The sequence below is a fragment of the Zootoca vivipara genome, chromosome 4, assembly GCF_963506605.1.
Source record: "Zootoca vivipara chromosome 4, rZooViv1.1, whole genome shotgun sequence".
Lineage (NCBI taxonomy): Eukaryota > Metazoa > Chordata > Lepidosauria > Squamata > Lacertidae > Zootoca > Zootoca vivipara.
This window is the reverse complement of record NC_083279.1, coordinates 70,811,138-70,838,591: the sequence shown is the minus strand read 5'-3', so window position 1 is coordinate 70,838,591 and position 27,454 is coordinate 70,811,138. Positions and strand designations below refer to the sequence as shown.

The 27,454-nt window shown below is 45.5% G+C and overlaps 1 protein-coding gene across 1 annotated transcript; it reads left to right on the top strand.

Moving 5' to 3' along the window:
• The first annotated feature begins 2,245 nt into the window (after positions 1-2,245).
• On the top strand, positions 2,246-20,508 carry DPT (dermatopontin). Its single transcript, XM_035116361.2, has 4 exons — positions 2,246-2,589; positions 11,761-11,886; positions 17,046-17,153; positions 18,584-20,508. The coding sequence occupies exons 1-4, from the start codon at positions 2,285-2,287 to the stop codon at positions 18,657-18,659; spliced, it is 615 nt and encodes a 204-aa protein (XP_034972252.1). The 5' UTR covers positions 2,246-2,284; the 3' UTR covers positions 18,660-20,508.
• Positions 20,509-27,454: the final 6,946 nt, after the last annotated feature.

The following is a 27,454-nucleotide window of genomic DNA, read 5'->3' as shown; positions in this document are numbered from 1 at the left end:
GATGCTTTTCGGGGAGGTTTCATATTCTGGAGCCGTTATAGGATTAGCATAAATTACCGCTGTTTGCTAGGCTGTCAGCATGAGAACAAAACATCAGGTGGGAACTACGTGTTTAGGAAGAGGATGCAAAATAAGCAGGAGCCACTAGGGATGGGCAGATAAGCCTATTTCCCTTCTGAGTCATAAGTCTGTTTTGTCCCAGGTTTTGCACACACAAAATTAGCACAGGCATTGCATGCATTTTGTACTCGTTTTGCACATATTCTTCCTCTACAATATCAAATGTTGTATACTTTCTGATGTATTTCCCCCTAAAATATGTTTCTCGGTGTGCATTATTTTTTGAACCAAAAGTGCATTGCAATAATTAGACAAACACATAATCAAGCAAGTAGGCATGTATATGTCTTCATATAAGTCTGGGAATGGCAAATTAGGCCAGTTCTCTTCAAAATGCAGAGCAAGCAGGGGCATCAGATGCTGCGTCATGCTGGCCCATATCTTCCCTAGTACTGTATTATTTATATTAGCTTTCACAGGCAGTGGCTTTAGTCTCCAAGTTCACAAGCAGAGGACTTTCCCAGCATTTCTGCCCAAGATCTTTTCAACCAGGGCCGGCTCTAGGGGAAGGCTGGGTGGCGCAGGGCGCCAGGGCGCCGGGCCGTCAGGGGGGCACCGCAACAAGAAATGGGGCGGGGTGGGGGCGCCGGAGCAATCTCCGCACCACAGCGCCAGGGCGCCCGCCATGCTTAAGACGGCCCTGTTTTCAACAGGAAATGATACACCTTGTGCATGCAAAACACTCTACTGCCATATGTGCTCTAGAATTCAGAGTCTGAAGTCCCATCGAACAAATTGTGCTTTCTGCAGAACAGAAAGCAGAATACCAGATTTCAGGGCAAAATGCTCCTACACTTTCTGCTGGTGGGCTTCCCATAAAAGTGGCTCTCCCAACACATGCACATTAGAAGAGAACACTTGCTGGATTAGACCAAAGGTTTATCTAGTCCAGCATCCTGTTCTCACAACAGACGACCAGGTGCCAATGGGAAGACCACTGCAGGACATGAGGGCAATAGTACTTCTCCACTTGTGGTCTTTAGAGCAACTTCAGAGGCATACTGTCTGCAATATTGGAGGTAGCAGACAGCTATCATTAGGGATTGATTAAATCTGTCAATTTCTATTCTCTCTGTGTCTCATTTTCTCACTTGTTAAAGGTAAAGGGACCCCTGAAGCTATGGGACATGAACTGATTGGAAATGAAGCCTAATATCTGTCCTTTGCTAGGGTTGCCAGACTCAATAGTGGACAGGACTTCTGTGCCTTTAATTGCCCTGCTCTCTTTTGAGTCTGGAAACCTTAAAGAGAAACCAGCAGACTTTTTGTTTAATTTCCAAGCAAAGGGTCTGCTGGTTTCTCTTTAAGGTTTCCAGACTCAAAAGAGAGCAGGGCAATTAAAGGCACAGAAGTCCTGTCCACTATTGAGTCTGGCAACCCTAACCTTTGCAGGTGCAAACAGCATGGAAAGCGAGATGGCGTATAACCATCATGAGCACAAATAACCATAACTGGCTAATTTAAGAGGTGTCTGGAGGGCCCCTCAACTGTTCCACAAGAATTGCACGTTTTATCCTTTCCCACCTCCCCAATAATCTGTTGATTTTATCACAGGGCAGCAAGTTTGCAGTGCAACAGTTGCATAGGTACATACTTGAATCTGAGACTGTATTTTTTTAATCTATGAAGGAATATTTTTCTCCAATAAAAAAAGAATGTTGTTTCTCCTCACCCCCCAAAGCCAAACAGAGGCTAGGGATGGAATATTGCAACCTGAAGTTATTTCATCGTGATTCCTGGAATTCCAGCTTTTTGCCAAATCACGTTTGCCTGCAGCAGTAGCTGTGCTTTCAAATGGAAAAGGTTCTCTCCCCCCTCCTGTCGCTGTCTCCAGCTACTGTATGCACATCTGTGATATATAACACTCACCTCTTTTTATATGGGAGCCCTTGGGATTGCAACTGGTTTATAGTCCTAGGAAATCCCAGCTCAGACGATGTCAGGAATTAATGTGCTCATAAAATTCCACCTTAAAACTAATTGAATGTGTCTGCGGCCAAGTCTTTCGCACAGAGAAGCTCCGCTAAACGGTGACACATTGCATTTGGAGCTAGATATTCCACATCTGGAATCCAAATGTTTGACGTGATGTTTTTTTTTTTAAAAAAAAAAAAGCTAGCACAACAAACCAGCAGGACACTTTACAGCCAGAAACACAAGCAACATGGACCTCGCTCTCCTCTGCATGGTCCTGCCGCTGCTCACGGTGGCTTGGGGCCAATACATGGACTATTATGACCCGTATAATGACTACAGGGGCAGCGACAGTGACGGATGGGTCAATGTGTACCGGCAGGGTTTCAATTTCCAGTGTCCTCATGGACAAGTGATAGTGGCCGTGAGGAGTACTTTCAGCAAAAAGGAAGGCTCTGACAGACTGTGGAACTATGCCTGCATGCCTACCCCTCACACCTTGGGAGAGCCCTCAGAGTGCTGGTGGGAAGAGATCAACAGAGCTGGACTGGAATGGTAGGACACCAAGCTTAAACTTTCTTTAGGAGCTGCCATTGTGTGTGTTTGTGTGAGAGAGTATGTGTGTGCGAAACCCATGTTACTCAGTGCCAGGTTGATGCGATGGTTAACAGATAGCAATGCATGTGGCACAAAAACAAATTAATCAAGGAATTAACGCTCTGCTTAAGCCAGTGCGAACAATGCAACAAGCTGCAGTGATGATTCTGCTACGTATTTCCATAGATGAGGCAGCTGCAACTTCATTTATTTATTGGCTTTATATCCCACCTTTACTCCAAGGAACTCCAGGTGGCATATTTGGCTCTCCCCATCCCCATATAATCCTCATAACAACCCTGCGAGGCAGGTTAAGCTGAAAGGCAGTGACTGGACCAAGGTCACCCAGCGAACTTCATGGCTGAGTGGGGATTGGAACCCTGGTCTCCCAGATCTTAATCCAGTGGTGGCAAACCTATGGCAGGCGTGCCAGTGTGGGCACTCAGAGCCCTCTTTGTGGGCATGCGCTCCATCGGTCCATCCACACCGTTGCTGAGGGTTGGCAAAGTGGGCAGCCCCCCCGACCACTGTGGGCAGGAAACTCTCACTAGAGTTCCTCAGCCCCCCCCCTCCAATGCCACTGCAAGCCAGAAATGGGTTATTTTGGGCTTGTGCGAGCCAGAGATTGTCTGCAGCGATTGAGCGGGAGATTATTGCCTGTTGTCGATTGGCTTCCTCTGTGTTAGTTTGGTGGCTGCCTCTTGGCATTCCCCTCAAAAAAGTTCAACAAACCTGGACACTCCCCCCCCCAAAAAGAAGCTCAACAACTCAGGGCACTTTGTGTTGGCACTTTGCAATAAATAAGTGGGGTTGGGGTTGGGGCACTCGGTCTCTAAAACGTTCGCCACCACTGTCCTAGTCCAACACTCCACTCACAACACCACAATGGATCCCATTTGTATTGCTCCATTCCTTGCTTCCTCCACATTGTGAATGTGAATGTGATTTGAATCCTTGATTTGAATCCTTGATTTGTCTCTCTCCTTGTCCTGCAAGCATGTACTTTTGTCCACCAGTTCAGCAACATTGGCTGGAGTTAGATGGATAATAGTTCTTCTTGTTGTTTGTAATGAGAAGAATTTTTGCTTGGCATGGCTATCATATTCTGTTCTAGCGAAGCAGATTTTAATAGCACCAGGAAACCTTGCAAAATCTATTTGACTAGAGAAATATTCCATGCGGGGCAGGAGGGGGCAGAGCAATGAGTGTACATGAGCAATGATAGCTCTATTACAATATGTTCAGCTCTCTGAAGAAAGTACTGTTGATCTGCCGCCAACATTTTAATGATTTGAGAGATCTGCCCAGTGCTGGATGAATTTTGCAATGAAAGACTCCTGTTCCTATTCAGTTAAGAATGATTAAAAGCCCTATCTACCGCCTCAAAAGATAGGGAGTGGATATTTTATGTAGTCCTAGTTCTCAGTTTCTCTTCATATTATGTGTGCAGAACATTCTGTCACACATACTCACTTTGCACTAAATATTTCTAGGCAGAATATATCTAAACATGTTTTCTAACGCTTCGGTATTAATGCATTGCATTATTTCCTTGCTTATGATTATATATATATATATATATATATATATATATATATATATATATATGTTTAAATGAAACTATAGATGGAAGAATTATCTTGTCCTTTGACTTGTGATCAAGTAACCTCTCCCCATTCCCCCATTACTAAGTTATTCTTACTAAGGTGTTAAGTTGGTTGCAAGGTTCTTCACAATCTCATTTCTATGTTACTGCCTTTAAAATTTGTGTTTGTCCTAAAACAGCACTGCAACTTTCCCTCAATGTCCTAAGGCCAAAAAACAAAACTGAACAAGAGGCCATAATCTATCTCTCATACCCCACCTTCCCTAGGAGCCTTTGGCACTTTGTGTTAAACATGAAAATGTTAACTGAACTCAACAAAACATTTTCACATATTTTAACTGTATTGCTCATCATTGCATATATTTCTCTTCTTCACTTTGCTCACACAGAATGTGCTTATTTGGCACAAGATAGGAGAGGGAGACCTGCCAGTTTCTTTGCTAAAAAAAGAAAGGAAGAGATGGTGTGGAGTTATGTCTTTAAAGGCGAAATGGAAATAAGAAAAAGCATCTAAATCTGGAAGAAATATGTATGTTAAGAAAGCATTAACACTGACCTTTTACCACTCTGGTTTGGAAATACAAATGACCATTCCCCCCCCCCATGTATGCACAGATATTTTGCTATCATTATCTAATATTTTGCCTAGAAATGCTGATGGAGTCTATGGAATAAAACAGGCCTAGATGACTCATCGTACCAAAGGATGTACATTTATTTCCCACCCTTTTCTCAAGGCCTGAGTTTAGGAAGTAATATATCTTTGTGCCATTTTATCCTCACAACAACCCTGTGAGGGAGGCTAGGCTAGGCTAAGAAAGAGCTGCTCGGGACAACCCAGCCAGCTTCATGAGCCTGAGGTCTCCCACTTGCTAGCCTAGCTCTCTCTCTACTGCACCACACTTTCCTGTGACTGGGGCCACAGATGATGATGATATTGGTAATGCTGCTAAACTTGCAAAGGCAGTTTTACTAGTGATGACAGTGGTACACAAGAGTGTGTAGCCACAAGCAATAATAGGTCTACCGTACTGCCTTCTGCTCTTTTAAAAAGCATTGCTTGCTTCCACCTATGCAGCTGGCGATAGCATAATAAAATTAGGTCTTATCCACTCCATACATTTAAAGCACATGGCTTCCCCCAAAGAATCCTGGGAACTGCAGTTTCTTAAGGGAGCTGAGAACTGGGGACACACACTCTGCACAAAAGTAGTTGTGTGGGGGTGAGGAGAAAGGGTTTGGCACTGAGGAAGGCTGGTATGGGGCAGGGAGTCCTGGAGCCTGGGCAAACTCATTACAAACTGGAGAAGGGATGCAGCTCATTGGTAAGCAGAAGGTTCCAGGTTCAGTCTCTAGCGTTTTCAGGTAGAGCTAGGGATTGTCCCTTGACTGAAACCCTCGCAAGCCTCTGTGATTCTAGGCTGTATTGAACCAGATTGACCGATGGGTCTGTCAGAGTGTAAGACAGCTTCCTTTGGCCTTTGAAAACTGTTATAAGAAAAAAAAACTCTGCTCCCTTTCCCTTAAGGGGTATTCTGGAGCCCGTATAGAGTCCTTAAGGATTCCTTATTGGTAGAAAAATAACAGCCAACCAGAGTATACTGAGAAGCAAAGTGTCTAGTAAGCCTGGTCTTTGTTAAAGGAACTGTTGCAACAGGGTCCCCACTCACCACATGCAGGAGGGAGGAGAACCCTGAACAATGGTGCACAATCCCTTATATAGACTTTTGAAATTGCCCACCCTGTAGCCCAAGACCACCCCCCAGAACATCACACATACATCACAGAAGGAGGCGGTCTACAGCAGAAATAATGGTCACTAATTGCCTTACCTGGGCAGTCTGGCCATTCTTTTGTGATGGTTAATACTTTAACTCCCGAGTCCAGATCACAGGCTCACCCTATTCATACACAAATACGCCCTTAAGACAGGATTTTCAAGCAAAAAGACAATGGGAAGGCTTTCCCCATTTGCCTCCCTTGCTACAGAGGAATATTTGAGGTCATTGGGAGAGTCAAAATGGCTTCAGGATTGCTCTTCCATTCTATTGCAGACACGTTTCATATATTTAGATATGTGTGCATTTATGAATATTTATTCTATATCTGAGACCTTGATTATTATTTTTAACAAAACCATATCCAAATGCAACTGTCTTTGTTCACCCCTTTCTGCTGACAAAGTCAAAAGTGAGTGTAAGGGGAAAATGACTGGTTAACAGTTCAAGGCTATAGAGCCATTTGAGGTCATGTTCCTTTGGAATGTCTGGCTTTACTTATCCAAGCTGAAATTGAAATCCTTATGTGGATTTGCATGATCAAGCTTTCTTTAGCGCCTCAGCCCTTGCTTTTTCCCCCGCAGGACCAATTGCAGTCATCATCAGTCGTTAACAGCCATCTACAGGTTTACCACTCCCATCAGCCCATCACCCATTCCCACCCACCCACCCACCCCCACCACCCTCTGTATATACATAAGGGTCTGACTCTTCTGTTTCAAGTGTATCTGAAGAAGTGTGCATGCACACGAAAGCAAGCTCATACCAAAATAAAAACTTAGTTGGTCTTTAAGGTGCTACTGAAGGATTTTTTTTATTTTCCTTATGTGGAAGTTTTACCTAGTCTTAGCACCTCACCCCACCCTCCACCTTTGTACCATTTAATGATTTAAAAAACAAAACAAAAAACTTCCTTGAGGGAGGCACTGGTGACAGGTGAAGTGACAGGTGAAGCCATTAGCTCCAACTACTATTTGATGGTGATATGAGACACAGTAACCGTATCACCGCTTGAGAAAGAAAAGCAAATGAAACAATCATCTTGAAAGAACGGCATGGTTTTTATGGTAATAGCTGAGCAAAGCAGCCCTAGTTTATCTGCTGTTTTGAAAAACAGAACACAGGGATTTCTGTGAAATAGTGCCAGCGAAATAACTGCCCCACAGTGGTAGCACTATTAGAAGTGCTAATAGATTTGGTTTCCATGACAGGCAAACAGATCTTTAAAAACCACTTATTCCTAGTCAACAGCAGCATTTCGCTTTTGGAAGAATTTACACCTTTGCCAGCAGCCCCTAGAGACTGCAGATGATTTTCTTAGTGCATGTATGGTAGACTATCACAAGGGAAGGAGAATCATTATTATTAACTATTATTACATTATTGATTCTGCTGATTTATAAACTATTTCATAGCTACAAGCTATCAAAGTGATGTACAATAAGTTAAAAATGAAATGAAATACAAAAGATAGACTGCAAAGACAAAACCGTTTATAAGTTATGCAATTAGTAAAGGTAAAGGGACCCCTGACCATTAGGTCCAGTCGTGACCGACTCTGGGATTGCGCGCTCATCTCGCATTATTGGCCGAGGGAGCCGGCGTATAGCTTCCAGGTCATGTGGCCAGCATGACAAAGCTGCTTCTGGAGAACCAGAGCAGCACATGGAAACGCCGTTTACCTTCCCGCTGTAGCGGTTCCTATTTATCTACTTGCACTTTGACGTGCTTTCGAACTGCTAGGTTGGCAGGAGCTGGGACCAAGCAACGGGAGCTCACCCCGTCACAGGGATTCGAACCGCCAACCTTCCTCACCCCTCCCCTCAGGTGGGCGGGGCTTGCGACACCGCGCAGGGCTTACCTGGCCAGTGCCACCCACCTGTGTGAGTTGGCCTATGACCCGTCACCCGGCCAGGTAGGACAAAGGACGCCTGGCCAAAGGGGGCGGAGTAAGGCCGAAGAAAGGAGGCTGAGCACGGTGGACAAGCCTCTTTGTTCTTTCTTCCTGCTAACAAATAGCTTATGGGAAAGCCTTCTTAAACAAAAATATATTTAAACTTCAAGGCACCAGGAGCTTGTCTGAACCATGTGGCATGCACAGCAGTGCCCTATCTGAGGAGCACAGTTTTGGGGCAGGGATATATGAAGTAAGTGGGGAAAAGACTTGGCCTGGTTCAGCTACAGGTATGAGACCATTTAAAACATCAGAAAAAGTTAAGCTTCAAGGGTTGGCACTGTTGGGGAGTCACCAGGGGCGTAGCCAGGATCAAAACTAGGGGGGGGGGCAAGCCATGGTCGTTCAGCGGCGGGGCCAAGGCACGGGAGGGGAGGGGCCACGAAGTGGGAATGTGGGCGGGGCTACAGGCCAGCGGGCCTGATGACATCGTGGCAGTGGCGGAGGCAGCGGCCACCTTGTGCTTCTGGGGCTGGCAGCGTTGGCGGCTACCCTGCTTGGCTGGAGAGGACGGGAGGGTCGGGCAGGCGAGAGGGGGTGGCAGGGCGGGCGAGGGCGAGGCAAGGCATGGCCGCAGCCACGACGGCTCTGAGGCGTTGCTGCATATCAGCATAATATTTCAACCATGGTTCAAGCCCCACCTTAGGAAAAAATTCCTGCATTGCAGGGGGTTGGACTAGATGACCCTTGTGGTCCCTTCCGACTACAATTCTATGATTCTATTGATATATTACCATAGCATATGCATCATTCTGCTTTCTTGAATTGTCCTACTCCTAGGCATAGCAGCCAACTCCTAGAGGCCTAGGTGCCTCCCCCCCCAAAAAAAATTACTGGTAAATACCATATTTGAAAGAGTCATCCCCCCATGTTGATGGGCTTTCTATGTGGGGCTTATCTGCCCCCCCCCCGTATTTTATTAAGGATGGAAGAGGGAGGGAAGGAAGGAAGGAAGGAAGAAATAGAGAGAGGGATAACTCATATTTGTGGGTGTCTCTGGATGACGCTGTGATGCTGGAACTCTGCAGCAAGAGGACGGGAGGGTCGGGCAGGCGAGAGGGGGTGGCAGGGCGAGGCAAGGCATGGCCGCAGCCACGATGGCTCCGAGGCGTTGCTGCATATCAGCATAATATTTCAACCATGGTTCAAGCCCCACCTTAGGAAATAAATCCTGCATTGCAGGGGGTTGGACTAGATGACCCTTGTGGTCCCTTCCAACTACAATTCTATGATTCTATTGATATATTACCATAGCATATGCATCATTCTGCTTTCTTGAATTGTCCTACTCCTAGGCATAGCAGCCAACTCCTAGAGGCCTAGGTGCCTCTCCCCCCCCCCAATTACTGGTAAATACCGTATTTGAAAGAGTCATCCCCCCATGTTGATGGGCTTTCTATGTGGGGCTTATCTGCCCCCCTATTTTATTAAGGATGGAAGAGGGAGGGAAGGAAGGAATAAATAAATAAATAGAGAGAGGGATAACTCATATTTGTGGGTGCCTCTGGGTGACGCTGTGATGCTGGAACTCTGCATGTACAGGAGCCTTGTAAGCTGCTTTCTCTCTGCTTGATTTACAGCAGGCACGTCCAACAGGTAGATTGTGATCTACCAGTAGATCACTGGATGTCTGTGGTAGATCACTGGTAGGTCACTGGCACCCCTAAAAAAAGCTCACCCAAAATTTTCTCCTCCCTAAAAAAAGTTGAACTATGACCTGAAGCCCTAAACAAAAATGGGCCTCCCTCCCTCCTAAAAAAAGCTCAACAAGTTTGACCTAAACCCCAAAAAACAGGGCTTCCCTTCCTTAAAAAAACTCAACAGCTTTGACCTGAACCCCCCCAAAAGGGGGTAGATCACCCCTAGTTTTAAACTCTGTGAGTAGATCAGAGTCTCTTGGGAGGTGGCCACCCCTGATTTACAGTATACAGATGCAGGAGGAGGGGCAGACTAGAACACCACTGCTTTTTATAAACATCACTGTGTCTGTCAAAGCTACAGCCCCCCCTTTCTTATTCACTTCCTTTTAGCCTTGCAGAGCCACCTTAGTCAAATTGAATCCTCTGAGTCTGCACCCTCCTTAAATCGCCAATAGAACTCTTAATGCTCCTGAATGCTCATTAACAACTCCGACTTAAGAACAATAGGGTGAAATGGTCAGTTATCGAATCTTGCCTGGGGATATATGCTCCATTGTCTTAACTGCTTAACTACTGGTAGCCACTTTGCTTTATTTATTTGATGTGTTTTTGTTACAGCTGTGTCCCCCCCCCCAGCAAGCAGAGACTTAGCTGCTCTTGCTAAAGCAAAGCCCTTTCCACTTCAGTTTTTGGAGAGGAAAAGTGCTGGTTATGGTCTGTAAAATACATTAATTTTTTGCTTCTAGGGGGGGCAGCTGCCCCCTCCTGCCCCCCCTTGCCTACGCCCATGGGAGTCACCAAGGTCCCGTGTACTCAGGAGGGACTGAGTAGGGTTTTTTGCACCCTAGGCGAGATCACCTTCTGCCCCCCCCCCATTTCTCAGAGTTGTTGACCTTTTTTAGAAAAAATAAAAGTGGAAAATAAAATAAATAGAAATAGAAATAGAAAGTAGAAAAAATAAAAATAGAAAAAATAAAAGATAAAAATAGAAAAAAATTAAAAAGTAGAAAAAATAAATATAAAATATAAAAAGAGAGTTCCTTGGCTGAAAGGCGGGCGAGGCGGCCTAGGCAGCTGCCTAGTTCGCCTTAATGGACACGCCGGCCCTGGTACTCAGGAGGGTTCGTCCACTGTCTTCCCATCACAAAATGTCAGTTGCAACTACCATAGCCTGGTAGTCCTTTCAGGACTGGGCAAAAGGAAGCCAGTGATAGAGTCTGGGTTGCTTCTCCATATTTTGCAATGTCGTTTGCTAGCAAAGAAGCTTGCATAGATTAGTGAGAATATCATACAAAAATGCAATACATATGGGGAAATTGCTTTACAAAAATGTGTTCATGAGGCAAATTTGCACACAAAAGGTGACTATTAGGATAAATTTGCAGTAAAATATTGATGAATTTTCATGAGGACTTTTTTAAAAGTTGCAAACTGATGTGGAAAACTGAATGACATGGGTTGCACGCCACCCCAGTCTCTGAGTCCAGGGGTTCCAAGCACTCACCCAGGATTCTGTTTCCTTGGAATGAGAGACAGCAGGGATTGTGGTGTCTTTAGGATATGTGGTTTATTTACACATATATACAACCTGAGCCTAAGATGGAGGGGCTCACAGCATTTACACTTTCCAATAGTCACCGCCTTGGAATCAAACAGAAATCAAGCATGTCTCTCACTCTCTGGCTTCTACCTGCTTCTAGCTGAAGCCCCAGGACTCTGGCTATTGTCTTTCTAAGTAGCAGCCAGGTGAGGAGAGGGAAAGGCTCGCTCATTTGCCCAGAGGGCACCATCACTTCTTTTGCTACATTAATGGGTAACAACTTAGGTGACAACTATGCCCATTCTCTCACACAAGAACTTGCCTGACTAGTTCATCAATGGAATCCTCCAGTAGATTTCAATCCTTGCTGGAATCAGGACTTTAGGAGTTAGAAGGGACTCAGGCATCATGCAGACTAACTCTGCAAACTCACAACAATAATATTGGAAAATTAGGAACCGAGAAATACCAAAATAGTCATATTTGCTCATCCCTACTTGCTAGATTCCAGTACTCTGCAAGAAAGTATTTACAGGCATGTTAACAACAACAACAACAACAACGCTACTACTAGTAGTACAACTTATTTTCATTGTTGTTTTTCTCTTCAGGTATCAAACATGCTCAAATAATGGGTTGGTGGCAGGATTCCAGAGCCAGTATTTTCCATCAGTGCTTGATCGAGAGTGGCAATTCTATTGCTGCCGCTACAGCCGCAGATGTCCATATTCATGTTGGTGAGTTCACAAAAGTGCACTGAGTTTTTAATGCATTGAGAACATTTCTAAAAACAAAAACAAAAACCCGAGATCATTCCCTTAAACTCTAAAAGCAATAAAAGCTTTCCAGAGATGTACAATTAATATTTCGTAAATGATTGTGTAAATGATTCCTCAGAAAAATGTCTTCTTAAATAAAAATGCCTTCAGTAGGTACATAAGCATCAGATGCTATGTGCCTGTCTGATTTCAGTTGGTTGACCCCAGAGGGTGGAACTGTAATACAAAAAAAACCAGTTTCTAGTACAAACTGAGCTTTAATATAGAACAAAACAGGGTAATTTGATGTATCGCAATCTGAGCGACTGGGTTGTTGATATAGCTGTCCAAATTAGAAACCAGGATGCTTTTGTCTGTGCAGCTAAGATGAGCACTGGCCAATTGCTTCCTTAAATGGACTGACCAAAGGTGATTCAAAGTATCATAGGCAAACAGAACTACAGAGGAAGTAAAGTTTTCAATTAGATGTGCACAAGATGTTTACTTGCCTTTATTGGGCCAGCTGCTGACATGGAACAACAATGCATACAAGTCCAGAATAAAAATTGCCTTGCAGATAGGAGGGAAAGTAATCTTGAATTTCCCTTCATAAAATCTTCAAACATCCTTCCAAGTGACGGCTAATGTTCTGCACCTGCGCGTGAAGCAACAGCCCTGCCAAAAGTCTGCCTTGTGAAGGAGGTGCTCTCTGCTTTACTAGCAAAGGTCATCATCAAGGCCTTTGCTTACATTTATGAAGGAACTGGTTTTGTGCCTCAATGGGACAAGTCACGCTATTGTACCATTCAATTCAGTTGTAATCTTGGAGCATCGATTTGCCATGTCAATTTAAGGCTCTTGCCTGGCAGCTTCGGATGCTGTTCATATCTGAAGCCCCATCTCCCTGCTTCTGGCATCCTAATGAGTATGTGCTTAGGTATTCATCTCTATCTATATCACATGAGAACAAAAGCAGAGCCTACTGGATCAGGGCCAATGGCCCATTAGTCCAGCATCCTTTTCTCCCAGAGGCCAACCAGATGCCTGGAGGAAACCTGTAAGCATAAGCTGAGTGCAACAATATGTTCTCTATTTCCGATTCCCAGTCAATGGTGTTGTCCAATCCACTTTTTAAAGCCATCCAAGTTGGTGGCTGTCACTACTTGCAAATTCCATAGTTTAACTATGCAGTGTGTGAAGAACTATGTTCTTTTGTCTGTCCTGAACCTTCCGACGTTCAGCTTCATTGGACGTCCATGAGTTCTAGTTTTATGGAAGTGGGAGAAAAATGTGTCCCTGTCCACTTTCTCCACCCCACACATCAGTTTATATACAGTACTTCTACCATCCCCTCCCCTGCTCACATTTTCTCTGAACTTAAAGAACTCCAAATATTGTAGCCATTCCTCATAGGAGAGTTGCTTCAACCCCTTGCTTGCCCTTTTCTGAGTCTTCTCCAGCTCCATAGAGTCACAGCTCCAGCTCCACTGTGCACAGAATTTACCCCTAAGACTTTCAGCAAAGATACATTTTATCATAAAATCTTGTTAAGTGTAGCCTCCTACCGGTAGTATTTTCATTTTACAAACTAGATACAATCGAACCTTGGTTGATGAACACCTTGTGACCCGAATGTTTTGGCTCCCGAATGCCGCAAACCTGGAAGTGAGTGTTCTGGTTTGTGAATGTTCTTTGGAACCCAAACGTCCGACACGGCTTCCAATAGGCTGCAGGAGCTTCCTGCAGCCAATCGGAAGCTGTGCCTTGGTTCCCGAAGTTTTGGAAGTCGAATGGCCTTTTGTTACGGAATTCATTCGACTTCCGAGGTACCATTGTACTCACTTTGTGTTTGAGCTGGCAGACTGGCCCAGTAACTTCTGTGTTCAATCAGAATTTGTGCAGAGTCCCCAAGTCCACATACTATGGAACCAAGCAAACCTTGTGCTCAGAATCCTGTTGGCTGGTATCTTAATGGTCTGACCTTGCCCACAAACAGCTATTTGCATTTCCATATTATTATTATTATTATTATTTATTCATTTAATTTGTATGCCGCTTTTCATCTGTAGATCTCAGGGTGGTTCATCACAACACACCCTCTTTATGACACAAGCCTATGCTTTTGTTAAGCCCATGAAGTTCAGAGGGATCATTTGTATATCAATGTGCATAGGATTACAGCTTTAAAGTGTAATCTTATGCACCTCTACTCAGAAGCAAGCCCTAATGAAATCTATGGGACTTACTTGCAGGCAACTGTTCCATAAACCCAGCCTTCATTTACTAGGAACCTGTGAGATCTCATTAGTGCTGAACGTGGTTGTCTTGTTCTTTTATATGGGACAGTTTTATTATGCTATCAAAATATAATCTTGGAAGGCAAAGTAAGGTATTTCCCTGGAAAAGGCTCTAGCAATCAGCTACATTTTATGGTTCTGTGATGAGATGCCAGCTGTTCTATAACTTCCAGCGTTAGCCTGGAAGGAATAAAGAAGAAAGTTAAATAGAGAAGTAGCAAACTCTTTGCAGATGTGACTGTGATGTTGCATCTATCTGTAAATCTATATAGGTAGAGGGAAATCTCAATCCTCAGCTTGAAGCAGTCTGAAAGATAAACAGCATTTGGAATGTTGTTTATAATAATTTCCCTGCTCCAAGCAAGCAGGGCTGACGAGGTCCAGAAATGTTTGGCTGGTGCTTATAGCTGCTCTCACTCACCATTGCCTCTCCAAGCAATGACCACATTTACCAAGACCTTACAAGATTATGAGCCCTAGCGGATGCAACCATTTCCTCTACACAGTTTGCCATTTATTAAAGGTGTTGATGTTCATGGAGTCTTTCACTGGCAATGTCAGTGTCTGGAAACTGGAGCAACTGCAGAAGACAGCTGGTATCCCTAGAAGGGAAAGTCTCTTTTGCCTTTCTTTGTGCCTCCTTCCAAGGAGAGAGCCTTGCTCCAAGGGTGCTACCTTTCACATGTTGCCCTCAACATGGCTTCTGGCCACTTCTGGTGATTTTCAACACAATGGCCCGGAAAGAGCCAATGTGCAGCTGGTCCCCCTCAATAGGAGCAGGGAGAGAGGCGCTCTCTCCTACTTCTTCCCTCCTCCTGAGGAGAGCTGCCATGGCTCTGATACTGCTGCAGGGCAAGGAGGAGAAATGGCCACCTGCATCTTGGGGCCTCTTCTCTCTCCAGTGCTGTGATGAGATGCCACCTCCTCAAATTTGCTGCCCCAAGCAAATGCCCCGTTTCCCATAAATACATCATTGCCTACCTGGGAATGCCTGGGACTGCACCTGGTTGGTCATTGTGAGAACAGGATGCTGGATGAGGTGGGCCATTGGTCTGATCCAGCAGGTTCCTAAGGACTTTCCATATGCAAAGCAGATGCTCCACCACTGAGCTACAGCTCTTCCAAGGTATCTTGTGTTTGAAGATGACACAGACATAGCAGGAAGCCTGAAATGCAATTGCACGTCTCCCTTCCTGCATCTCTCTCTCTCTCTCTCTCTCTCTCTCTCTCTCTCTCTCTCTCTCTCTCTCTCTCTCTCTCTAGCATTTCTGTCTTTCACACATGCACACCACATGGCAAGAGAGAAACTTACATAGTACCATTGCTCTCTCTCTCAGGCATGGGAGATAAGTTCCCTTTTAAGAATTTTGAGCAGTTCCAGAATTTCAGAGCCAGTTGTTCTTGTTTGTGTTTGTTAGAGAATGTTCTTCTATTACTGGCAATGTTTAGACAGTGCACTGAATGGTCTTTTGAGGGCAGGGGGAGGGGATGAGAAAAAAGAGCCAGGAAATGATCTGTAATTAAACCACATCTGCTATGTACATGACATAGTAAACTACTAAACAGAAAAACCAAGTTGTGGAATATATGTTTAATTATATAAAAAATAGGGCAATTTCATTGTGTCTATAATCACAGAAAATAGCTAAGGGCTTGTAGACAGAGAGACTCCACTGAAGTAGAATAACCAAGTGAGAAACTATGCTCTCGTCATTTCCATTCCTGACTCTGACACAGGCTTCTTGTGTGTACATGAGCAAGTTGCCTAAACTCTCCATTTCCCTTAATCATTTGACCAAATGGTGCCTTGCAGACTACAACTCGCATCAGCCCCAGCCAGCGTGCAATGGGTGAGAGGGGTCTCATAGGGGTTGAATTTTTGAGGATGCCCAGCAAGCCTTTAAAAAGTAAAAGAGGAGGAAGAACAGCAAATCCAGGCCCAGTACAAAAGGTTACTCCCTGGGCCAGCCTCTAAGAATAGCAGTAAGAGTAGCAGTAAGAAATCTGCATTATATGAAGCATGAATGGGTAAAATGATAACATCATCATCATCATTATTCCTATTATTATTATTATTATTATTATTATTATTATTATTATTATTATTATTTTGTCCATCTGACTAGGTTGCCACAGCCACTCTGGATGGCTTCCAACAAATTATGAAACCACAGTAAAACATACACATTGCACACCACACGTCGCACATCCGAAGCATTTTATTTTCATTTACGAAACTACTGAAGACCAAGACACAACACACTCTCTTTTTACATTGCTTTAATTTACTTGCTTATTTGCAAAAATTTATATACTACCAATGTTAAGGGAAGCAGTGAGCAGCATAACAAAATTATATCCATTTAAAAAATACAAAAAAAATGTTATCCATTAGCTTAATTCATAGCTGGGTCAGGTGCGTTTCAAGCAGGTGTCTATATGCCAATACTGTAGGTGCCTTCCTGCTGTTCATTGGGCGCGCATACCAAAGGGCTGGTGCTGCCACAGTAAAGGCCCCGGACTTAGTGGACACGAGATGGACCTTAGGAGACCTTTCACCAACAGAACAATCTGCTTAATGCTACACTGAACACAGCCCCTCTGTGTTTGTCAAGAGCAGACTTGAAATCACAGGATATGAGGCAACTACCTACATTTCAGTTCAAAGTGGGTGTGATATGCATTAGGTTTAGTTACATGTGTGAACAGGTTTTTCAGTGGGCTAACAAAAGCAAAGGTCATAACATTTGAAAGGAAATTGAACTGTAGCATTTTTTGCTTACTTTTTCTAGAGAAGGCAAATAACTTTTTTTTCCCCCCCCCACTCCTCCTGTTTAAAAGGTTGACAACAGAACATCCAGAACACTACGGGGAAGATATGGACATGATGATGTATTCCTATGATCATTACATCCGTGGTGCAACCACAACTTTCTCTGGTGTGGAAAGGTCAGATTCAGAAATTCTCTTGAAACCTGAACCTTTTCCTGTGCTGCAAAGAAATGGTTTGTTACATTGTAATATTTGCCCCCCAAAAAAACCAATGGTGTGGAAGGTACAACATAGTCCAAGGGAGGTAGGGACTATGGACATGGAAGACACAAGTTCCATGATGATCCCTCCTCATGCATTCCCTGAGCTGGAGACAGAGTGGCAATCTAGCTCTTACCCAATCAGAGCAGTATGGGACTTCTGCATCCCGCCCCCTCCTTATCCCTTAACCAATCAAAGAAATAGGGGACTTTCCGTACCCCAACCCCTCCAATGCTTGCTTTGCTGATCCTCCTCAAGGAACCCTAAATGCAAGGGTGGAGGACTTCAGCTCAAGGGCTGATTGTAGTGCTCTGAGTCTCTCTGTTAGGCTCCCAATAGACTCCAGGCAACCCCCTTCCCAAAACCACAGCCCTGCTCTGCAGTTTCCTTGAGTACTTTTGCCAGGCTGCAGTTTGTCCTTGAATTGTGAGAATTCTTCTTTTGCTTGTTTGGAAAGAGGATTGGGAGGTGTGAGTAGGTGGGAATGGAGTGGGGAGAGACCTCTGATTGTTGAGTGTCTCTGGAAGGCACCCTACTGTACAAAGGTAGGGGTCACACATCCATTGCTCTGCCCAATTTATGCTTCTGGCCCTAACCACCACTTGTATGTGGCCCCCCAGAAGCTGGCCCATAAGGGAATGTGGTCTGAAATTGAATTGTAGGCCTACCTAGCAATGCCTGGTCACATTTGCAGCTTCCCCTTTGGCTGTGGGCAGAAGTAATCATTCCCAGGCAAACTCTCCCTGTCTCCTGTTTTTCTTTTTTCAGAGAAAATGAGGTCAAATTTCATGAAGATCAGTAAAGGACTTGCATTGTACTAAGGCATTTTTGTATTTGAAACAAAATGCCAAAAATGATGTCCTCTCCCCTGTTCATTTTTAATCATGAGAAATGTCCAACCAGTGTGTCTCGCCAAAGCATCAGATTACAGCCACAACATACAACTCAGGTGTCAAAGGCCAGAGTAAAGACGTGTGTCTTCAGCATTTGCCAAGAGCTGTATATTGACGTACCCAGACACACCTCTGTGGGGAGGGAATTCCACACCTTAGGGGCTGCCACAGAGAAGGCCACACTTCTGTCCACACCCTCTGAACTTTCAAGGGTGGTGGAATTACCTCTGCTGATCTCAACTCCCAGGAAGCTCTGTAGGTAAGAAGACAGTCTTTTATATATTTTGGGGCTAAGTCGTTTAGCTAGAGATGATCAAGTCGAAAGAAACGAGCAAAGCCCATTTTGACAGATCACAAAACACCAGAAACCCAACCAGAAGCCTTGCTCTGTTGCAATGTTCTGTCTTGGTCATCACCTAAACACTTGTTTCCTCTATCTTTTCTCCCTTGCAGGGATCGCCAGTGGAAGTTTATTATCTGCAGGATGACGGATTTTGACTGCCAGTTTGACAATTTTAAGAAGAAGTGAATATGTGCCATGCTTCAGGGGGGGTGGTAGGGGGGAATAAAGTAGAGGGGAAAGGAAAAATAATAGCAAAGGCAATATATCAACCATACACCAGTTTCTTTGCAGTTGAGTAATAATGACTCTTCTTCTGCGAAGAGAGCTGGTAAGTAGAACACTGAGCTCAACTTTACATGATAGGCATATCCATTTGGCTCTTAATTGGGGATTAGATGGGCTGGGTTGATTCACATAATCTCTGCAGAGCATGTGTGCAGAGTACTTCCACTTCTACCCCTTCCTGGCCCATCCACATATCTGGTGGATGCAACGGCAGGGGACCCATGTTAACACTGTAGTGTGGAGGGTCATCTTCCTACTCCCATGGTAGAAGTATTTCTGCCCTTCACTGGGTCACTTCCCATACTCCTGCCTGTATGTTCCAGCACTGACCAAAGAGTATGGGTAGCTGCCTTGTGTGTGTGCCTTTAGACAACACTTTGGACCATTCCCTTGATTTTTTTTTAATTCACAGTTACTTTACATTGTTTAGACGCTTTCTGATATAAACCTAGATGAAGCCATTTCCTTTTCTGTCTAGCTCACCTATACAGATGCATCTTGATTTTGCATGGCATCTTTATATCCACTGCGCCCCGTTGTCAGTTTACAAAAAGGACCACCAAAATTCCCCAAATTGTGCTTTGATGATGTTTCAGAGCTAATCATTTGCCAACAAATGCTACCAGTGTGCATGCATGCCTCCTTCAGAATAACCCAGAGCAGCAAGCCAAACCACGCAGGATATTAACCATGCCCCTTCTTCTGGAGTGCAGACTTCTTATTGCACAAACTAAGCAGTGTGGCAACTCAATTCATATTGAGAACTTGGTGTGAGGGTAGGAGAGGGCTTTGGCTCTCTGTCCCCTGCTGTAGTTCTCAATATTTGGATTGCCCTCCCTTTTCACAATTTGTATTGGGGAGGAGAAGCAGCTGAGCAAATGGGACCTCCCCCCCCCCCAAAAAATAATAATTTCAGGTTCCCTCCTCATCTCAACTGGGAATGCAGCGGTGGTGGTATAGGGCTGAAGCTTCCCTAACCCTGATCCAACTCAGGACTCCACTATGTCAATTTCTGCAGAAAAAGTCCTGCTCCCAGTGCCAAACAACTTGAATAATGTAGTGCCTCTATGATTAGAGGATAGCAGAGGCATTTTCTTCTATGCCACAATTTTGCAACCCGTGTAAATATATCACATTCATGTTATCTGTTGTGGGAAACCCTTGGTCGCCCCCCCCCGGATGTTGCTTACTTACAACTCCCCTCATCCTTGGCCATTGGCCATGCTTTCTGGGGCTGATGGTAGCTGTAGTTCAGCAATATCTGGAGGATCAAAGTTTCTCCACACCTGTTATATAGCAAGCCTGCCTGACAGGAATGATGCCAGAGATTGCTTATCAACACCATTGCCTGAAATATGATCACTTCTACAATTAATATGTCTAAATTTCAGGTGAACTTTGAAACGGTATCAAGTTGCGGTTTTCTTAATGTTTCCTTTGACATCCTGAATAATCAGAGGCCCACAATGAATAAAATGATACCAGATCTCTAACATCTAACTAAAAAGGGAATATAGAGTTGCAGTTTTGCGACTGAACACGATCGTATAAAACTGACGACATCCTGATGATGTTTGCTATGTAAGTCAAAAGTAAGTGGGATATAACTTTATTGGGCATTAAAAGGTGTGACCATGTCCCTGAAGCCGGGGACAACTTGTTTTATCACAGGAGAGGATCAAAGAAAAAAGGGAGAAACTTAAGAATCCAAAGACAACCCTGTTGAAATAAACTATGCAATTTACTCCAATTGCCTGTATTATGATATCTTTATTATGTCCAGTATTTACAATCACATTGTCAATTGTTATCCTAATCAACTGAAAAAAATAAAATAACTTGGTGATGCAATAACTTTAAAATATTCTCTCCCCCCCCCCTTCACACACTATGTTTCTACATCTGCTGGTTGCCAAGAAATAAGTCAATCGTGTTCTCTAGGACTCCAGGGAAAGAAGCGACATTCAGTTTTCAGTCAATGACAGCAGAAAATATAATTGCTGGCAGATGGAAGCATTATAACTAGTTCTCTTCACTTGACATACCAGGGGTGTGTGGGGTCATAGCCAGAAGTTGTCATGGCCAGAGCCAAGAGAGGCAAAAATACCCCTTTCTCTCTGAGCTGCTTCCTTTTATCTGAAAAGGAAAAATGGAAATGCCATGTTAGAACTGGCCTTATATCACTGCAGGCCCAATGGTGCCTCACACAATGGGTCCCTCATTTAAAATAAACAAATAAAGGAGTTGGACACTTTCTCTTTAAGTAGCGATGCCCTGAACAAGCACAAATTTCTGGAAAAGACGAGAGACTGCATGAATTTGCAGGCGATAAGATTACAGAAGCCTCTGTGAAGAGCAAATGACTCGGTATGATACTGCCTAAGACCTGCACTTTGTTCACAAACGTTTCCTTGTTTGTAGAAGAGCCTCAATGGATTTGTTCTAGCCTGCTTCAGAGACTTTATCTCACTCTAGTCCCTTGCCAGCTCCTGCTGCTCGCCTTGCATGTGGCTCCTCTCTGTCTCTTTAAACAGTTGTGCCTTGTCCATTGTAATGCTCAACTGCAGCAGCCTAAAAGTCACAGAAAGTATGCATCCGACCACCGCTCTTTTTCTTCATCATGAGTTGCCTCAAGTCACTTGAACATATGGAACATAGGAAGCTCCCTGATGGCAAGTCCAGCCCACTAGTCCATTTAGCTCAGTACAGTGGTACCTCGATTTTCAAACACAATTGGTTCCGGAAGTCTGTACTTAACCTGAAGCGTACTTAACATGAAGCGAACTTTCTCATTGAAAGTAATGGAAAGTGGATTAATCTGTTCCAGATGGGTCCGCGGAGTACTCAACCTGAAGCTTACTTAACCCGAGGTATGAGTGTAAATTGTTCCGGAAGTCCGTATTTAACCTGAAGCATACTTAACCTGAAGCGAACTTTCCCACTGAAAGTAATGGAAAGTGGATTAATCCGTTCCAGACAGGTCCACAGAGTACTTAAACTGAAAGTACTCAAACCGAGGCATACTTAAACCGAGGTATGACTGTATTGTCTACAGCAGGGGTGTCAAACTCAAATTCATCGGGGGCCGCATCAGCAGTTTGGTCACCCTCAAAGGGCCAGTTGTATCTGTAGGACTATGTGTCCACTGCCTTATGAGTTTGGGCTGCCTTGATTACTGGGAATGGGCAAAACTCTGACTCCCTTATTACGACACCTGTATGGTTTCATGTGTGTTGCTCCCATCAAGTGAACTTATACAATTTCCTCATATTGAATCAACCCATTAATTACAGGGGTGGCGAAATCCCAAGAGACAGTGATCTACTTTCAGAATTAAAATCTGGCAGTGATCTACCCCCATTTTTAGGGGTTCAGCTCAAAGTTGTTGAGCTATTTTTACGGAGAAGGAAAGGGGGTGGATGATGCAGCCTGCACGAAGAGAAGACAGGGGTGTGGGGTGAGGGGTGGTGGGAAATGCTGCCTGCATGGATGGAAAACTGGGGTGTGGGGTAAGGGAGGGAGATGCTGCCTGCATGGATGGAAGACTGGGGTGTGGGGTAAGGGGGGGAGATGCTGCCTGCTCGGATGGAAGACTGGGGTGTGGGGTAAGGGGGGGAGATGCTGCCTGCTCGGATGGAAGACTGGGGTGTGGGGTAAGGGGGGGAGATGCTGCCTGCATGGATGGAAGACTGGGGTGTGGGGTAAGGGGGGGAGGGAGTCTTGGGAGGCAAGCTGCGCAGCAGCCAGCCATCTGGCAGGCGAGCAGGGAAAGGGGAGACCGCTGGCTTTGTGGCTGGCTTTAAAGCAGCAACGGGACAGGAGCCTCCTGCACGGGTAAGAACTCTTTGCCGGCAAGACGGAGGCACACGCGGTCATGCGCGCGCGCACGCACACACACACACACCTTTTTGACACTTATGATGCCTGTGTTGGTAAGGCAGTCAGGAAAAGATAAGTGACTGGAAATGTGGGCGCACACCACAGGGGTCAAAATGAGGGGGGAAGAGAGACAGACTAACAATGGAAAGGCATGAGCACTGTGGGGAGAACTGGTAAAATGCAGGCTAGACAATGTTACGATTCAGTGGATTTGTAACTGGCTGGCTGACCAAACCCAATGACTCCTCTTCATCCTGGAGAGAAGTGACTAGTGGGGTACCACAGGGTTCTGTCTTGGGTCCAGTCTTACTAAACATCTTTATCAATGACTTGGATGATGGGTTTGAGGGCATCCTGAGCAAGTTTGCAGATGACACCAAATTGGGAGGGGTGGCTAATACCCCAGAGGACAGGATCACACTTCAAAATGACCTTAACAGATTAGACAACTTTGCCAAAGCAAACAAGATGAATTTTAACAAGGAGAAATGTAAAGTACTACACTTGGGCAAAAAAAAATGAAAGGCACAAATACAGGATGGGAGACACCTGGCTTGAGAGCAGTACATGTGAAAATGATCTAGGAGTCTTGGTAGATCACAAACTTGACATGAGTCAGCAGTGTGATGCAGCAGCTAAAAAAGCCAATGCAATTCTGGGCTGCATCAATAGGAGTATAGCATCTAGATCAAGGGAAGTAATAGTACCACTGTATTCTGCTCTGGTCAGACCTCACCTGGAGTACTGTGTCCAGTCCTGGGCACCACAGTTCAATAAGGATACTGACAAGCTGGAACGTGTCCAGAGGAGGGCAACCAAAATGGTCAAAGGCCCGGCTGGGGACCTTCTACCTGAAAAGCAGGGGTCCTGCCCACTGAGTGACAGCCCTTTCTCACATATGTCACTTTGAGCTCCTTGGAAGAAAGGGAGGCTAGAAATGTGACAAACAAGGGAAGTGTCCCAATATCTCAGCCGGGATACCTCAGCCGGGATAGCTCAGCCGGGATAGCTCAGTTGGCCAGAGCGTGGTGCTGATAATGCCAAGGTTGCAGGTTCAATCCCCATGTGGGACAGCTGCATATTGCAGGGGGTTGGACTAGATGATCCTCGGGTCCCTTCCAACTCTATATAATTCTATGGCTTTTCTCACACTGCCAGGAAGGCAGGCTGCACCTGGCAAAACTCATTTTCCTTCTCTACATCTGTTCACCCCACAGAATGTTCCTTAGTGAATGGCTGGGTGGGGCGAGAGAGGGTTTTTTTTGCACCTTTAACAGCAGCGCAGAAAAGGCAATTGCCGCAGCTGTAGCCATGTCATCCGCTGACATTCCCTCTGCTACACAACTGTTAAAGGTGCAGGAGCCCCTTTCCTGCGTCTCCTCGCCCCGAGATCCCTGCCCTGAAGCGACCTACTTGTACCCATCGACTGGCACCCCCCGTCCCTCTCCGCCCAATTCCTCCTTTGTCCGTTCATTCCCCACAAGTGGTGCAGCGAGCAGTCTGCTTCAAGAAGTACGGGAGCGACTCACGGAGAAGAAGAGCGGAGGCAGCAGAGGCTCCCCAGCCACCCACTGTCCCGCGCGGGAAGTCCCAAGGCAGCGGAACTGGGGCGGGCGGACGGGCAGGCGCGAGGGTCAACCAGAGCGCTGGAAGGGCGCACAGAGTCCCGCGCCGCTTCAGCACCACGCCCCTCATCCCCCGCTTGCTCCCCCACTCGCTCTCCCGCCGTCACCCCAAGGGGCAGCCAGCGCGGGAGGTAGGCGGCCCCAGAGGCGGAGCAGAGCAAGGCCTTCGAGCCGGGCGGCGATGGCGTCTTCGGAGGCGCCTCCAGGGCTGCCCGGGGAAGATGTGCTGCTTACCGGTCTGGCCGCGCGGCTGACGGGGCGCCGAGAAGGAGCAGGCAGATTGCGGCCCTCTTTCGCGACCCGGCGGGGGCGGGCCAGGCTCCGTCATGTGTGGGCGCGTTGCCGGGCGTGTCTTCCTGCCGCGACGGGTGTGGTTTGTCTCGGAGAAGGGGCGGCGCCCAGAGACGTCCGTCGCTTCTGATTGGCTGCAGCTGCTTAGCCCGCCCCTCACCACCTCCCAGGCCCCCCAGCCCGGCAGCCTCGGAAATAATCCAAAAGAAAGCCACTACAGGCGCGCCGTGGGAGGGCGGGCGGCGGGTGGCAGCGGGGGTTTGGGGGGTTAGCGGCCGGCCAGTAGGCGGGTGGGCCACATCGCGAGGTCTGGCGGCCGGCGGGCGGCGGGCCACATCACGAGGTCTGCTGGGCCGGATTAGGCCCGCGGGCCTTGTCCTTGGCACCCGTGGTCTACAGTGACTGGCAGGATGAAGCAGATTCACCAGGCTTCAGACAGGGGACAATTCCCAGCCATGCTGCCTTAATTTAGGATTGATAACTAGGTGCAAAGTTAATGTGTCTTTGGGCATTGGGGGTGGCTGCACAATTTTAAGCACATTTGGATTTTTGAGCAAGTGCTAAGGGCACCAACCCTTCTGGTCATGTCTCTTCCCTAGTCCTCTGGATCAGCCCTCTGCCTGAGACAGACACTGTGCTTTCCCAAGGGATCTGTGTAAAAGTCAGATCCAGTAGAATTAATCTGAGTCTTGAAAAATTCAGAGAGCTGAAAGAGGAAGTGGTAAAAAGACTCACTCTTCTCATTTCCTCCCTCAACTCTATCATCTATTCATCACCTCATGATGCCTAAGGAGGCAGTGAGGAGTGGGAGCTCAGAGGCTTCATGGGCACCAGAGGAAGACTTCAAGGAGATCACAGTGCCCCTGCAATGTCATACCACCCAACTTTTATGGAGCCCAAACTGGGTCACGTGTCTTCTGGGACGTGCTCCCAGGTGAGTCACATGGCCTGTACTGTGCTCTCAACCCAAAAAGTAATTTTTGAGGTGAGAGCACGGCCTGAGAGTGTGTGAGATTGTGGCACCCAAAATGGCCACCATGATCTTGTGTGAAAAAAATGTCCCATTTCAGAGGTATACAATGCACAGTACAATGTGTCCAAACGACAAGAAATGGCAAAGCACTCTGACGAATGCAACATTGAATAGAGCACCAGACTGTTCTGCCTTTTGTGTCTATTTATAGTTAATGCCTATTCTCCCGTCTCTTTGTTTTAATGCACATCCATTTCCACCACCACCATTAAAACTGGAACACTAAAACTGGAAATTGAAGCAGAATTGAAATTACTTTTGCACACAGCAGCTTACTCTTTGGATGTTTATGATCAAACCACCAAGGGAAATGGACATCCTTGATGGAATCTGGTTGTGCAAAGATTATGATGTAGGTTGTTTTAAAAAAATAAATAAATCAATGGGATTCTCTTGATAATGGTGATGATGAGGCTAGAGGACACCATTATGCAGATGGGAGGTCATAATGCTCTTTAAGAGCATGCAAAAGTTCTTTAAGCACAAAGAGCGTACACCTTGTCTTTTGAGAGAATCCCCGGCCAAACAGATTGATGTACTCCCTTCCAAATGTCTCCTTTTAAGGTGAGCTAGAGGGAATCAACTGATAGGAGGGAGAAGGTGGGTGTGATGTGGAAAGGGTTGTTTGTTTGTTGTTGTTTTTACAGGGGGTGTTGTAGGACCACCTTTAATCAAGATGATTCACAGGGAGGATAACATTTTGGGGCTTTAAGACTGCGCGGCTAAAAATGAGTGTGTCCACACTCTTTCATGCACACTATCATGTGAATAGGCACAGAGGTTCCTACAGCCAATCGGAAGCTGTGCCTTGGTTTTCAAACAGTTCTGGGAGTCGAACAGAGTTTGACAACCAAGGTACCACTGAATTCACCTTTCTGCGTGGACTGAATTGAATTTCTGCCCCATCCCTACCCCAGTCTAGGTGTCTGTCTCAGTTTTACAAATTTCAGACATGGTAAGGCAGAAGCATGCAATCAAGTGGGAAACATTGTGGGAAAATCCAGACATTAAGATTGAAGACTTGCAGATGATAAGCTGGAGAAGGTTCAGAGAGACTGGTCAGATGAGCGCCTGATGCTTACAGAAATGTTATCAGAACTCCGTGTATCTCTTACTTCCCAGTGCAGCTGGAAATAGCTTGCTAGCCTCTTCTCCCCAGAGAGATTGCAACAGCCCTAGAACTGCCTGGCCCTTGAAAGGACATGGTGACATGCAAATTCTTCTTCTTTTCATTTCTTTTCTTAAAATAATAATAGCTATGTGATCACTCTGGAGTCTGGGAGACTTGCAAAGCTATAACTGCGCCTTAGCCGAACCGCTGGCTCTTATAACATAAAAAGGAACTGATTTCTCCTGTTAGTAACAATACAAATGGGAACCAGGAGCGATTTCACTGAATGGAGTGAAATTAATTTGAAATTAATGGAATGTAATTTCCATTCAGTGTAGTTAACCTAGTGTAAAATTAGTGCTAATGAGATCAACACTGGGGATGGGCTGTAGCTCAGAGCAAGAGCACATGTTTGCATGCAGAAGCTTCCAGGTTCAATCCCTCACATCTCCAAGCAGGACTTAAAAACACTCGGACCTGAAAACATGGAGAACCACTACTAGTCAGTGCTGACAATAGTCAGTTTGATACGCTAACTTGGTATAAGGACATTTTCTCTCATCCTAGTCAGTTCCTCAGAAGAAGCAGGTGATTACGCTATGGGTTGATTCTAGAGGTTAAAGGTTATGGGAATGTAGTCCTATATTCACTCACCTAGTACTTTACTTATTTCTGAGTAAACAGGGACATAGGAAGCTGCCATATCATTGGTTCATCTTGTTCAGTACTGTCTACATTGACCGGCAGCAGCCTTTCA

Excerpts from the sequence above, each read along its gene's own strand:
- DPT (XM_035116361.2), top strand. The coding sequence starts at position 2,285 with ATGGACCTCGCTCTCCTCTGCATGGTCCTGCCGCTGCTCACGGTGGCT. Across the intron at positions 2,590-11,760 it reads AACAGAGCTGGACTGGAATG|GTATCAAACATGCTCAAATA; the intron begins GTAGGACACCAA and ends TTTTCTCTTCAG. Across the intron at positions 17,154-18,583 it reads ACTTTCTCTGGTGTGGAAAG|GGATCGCCAGTGGAAGTTTA; the intron begins GTCAGATTCAGA and ends TCTCCCTTGCAG.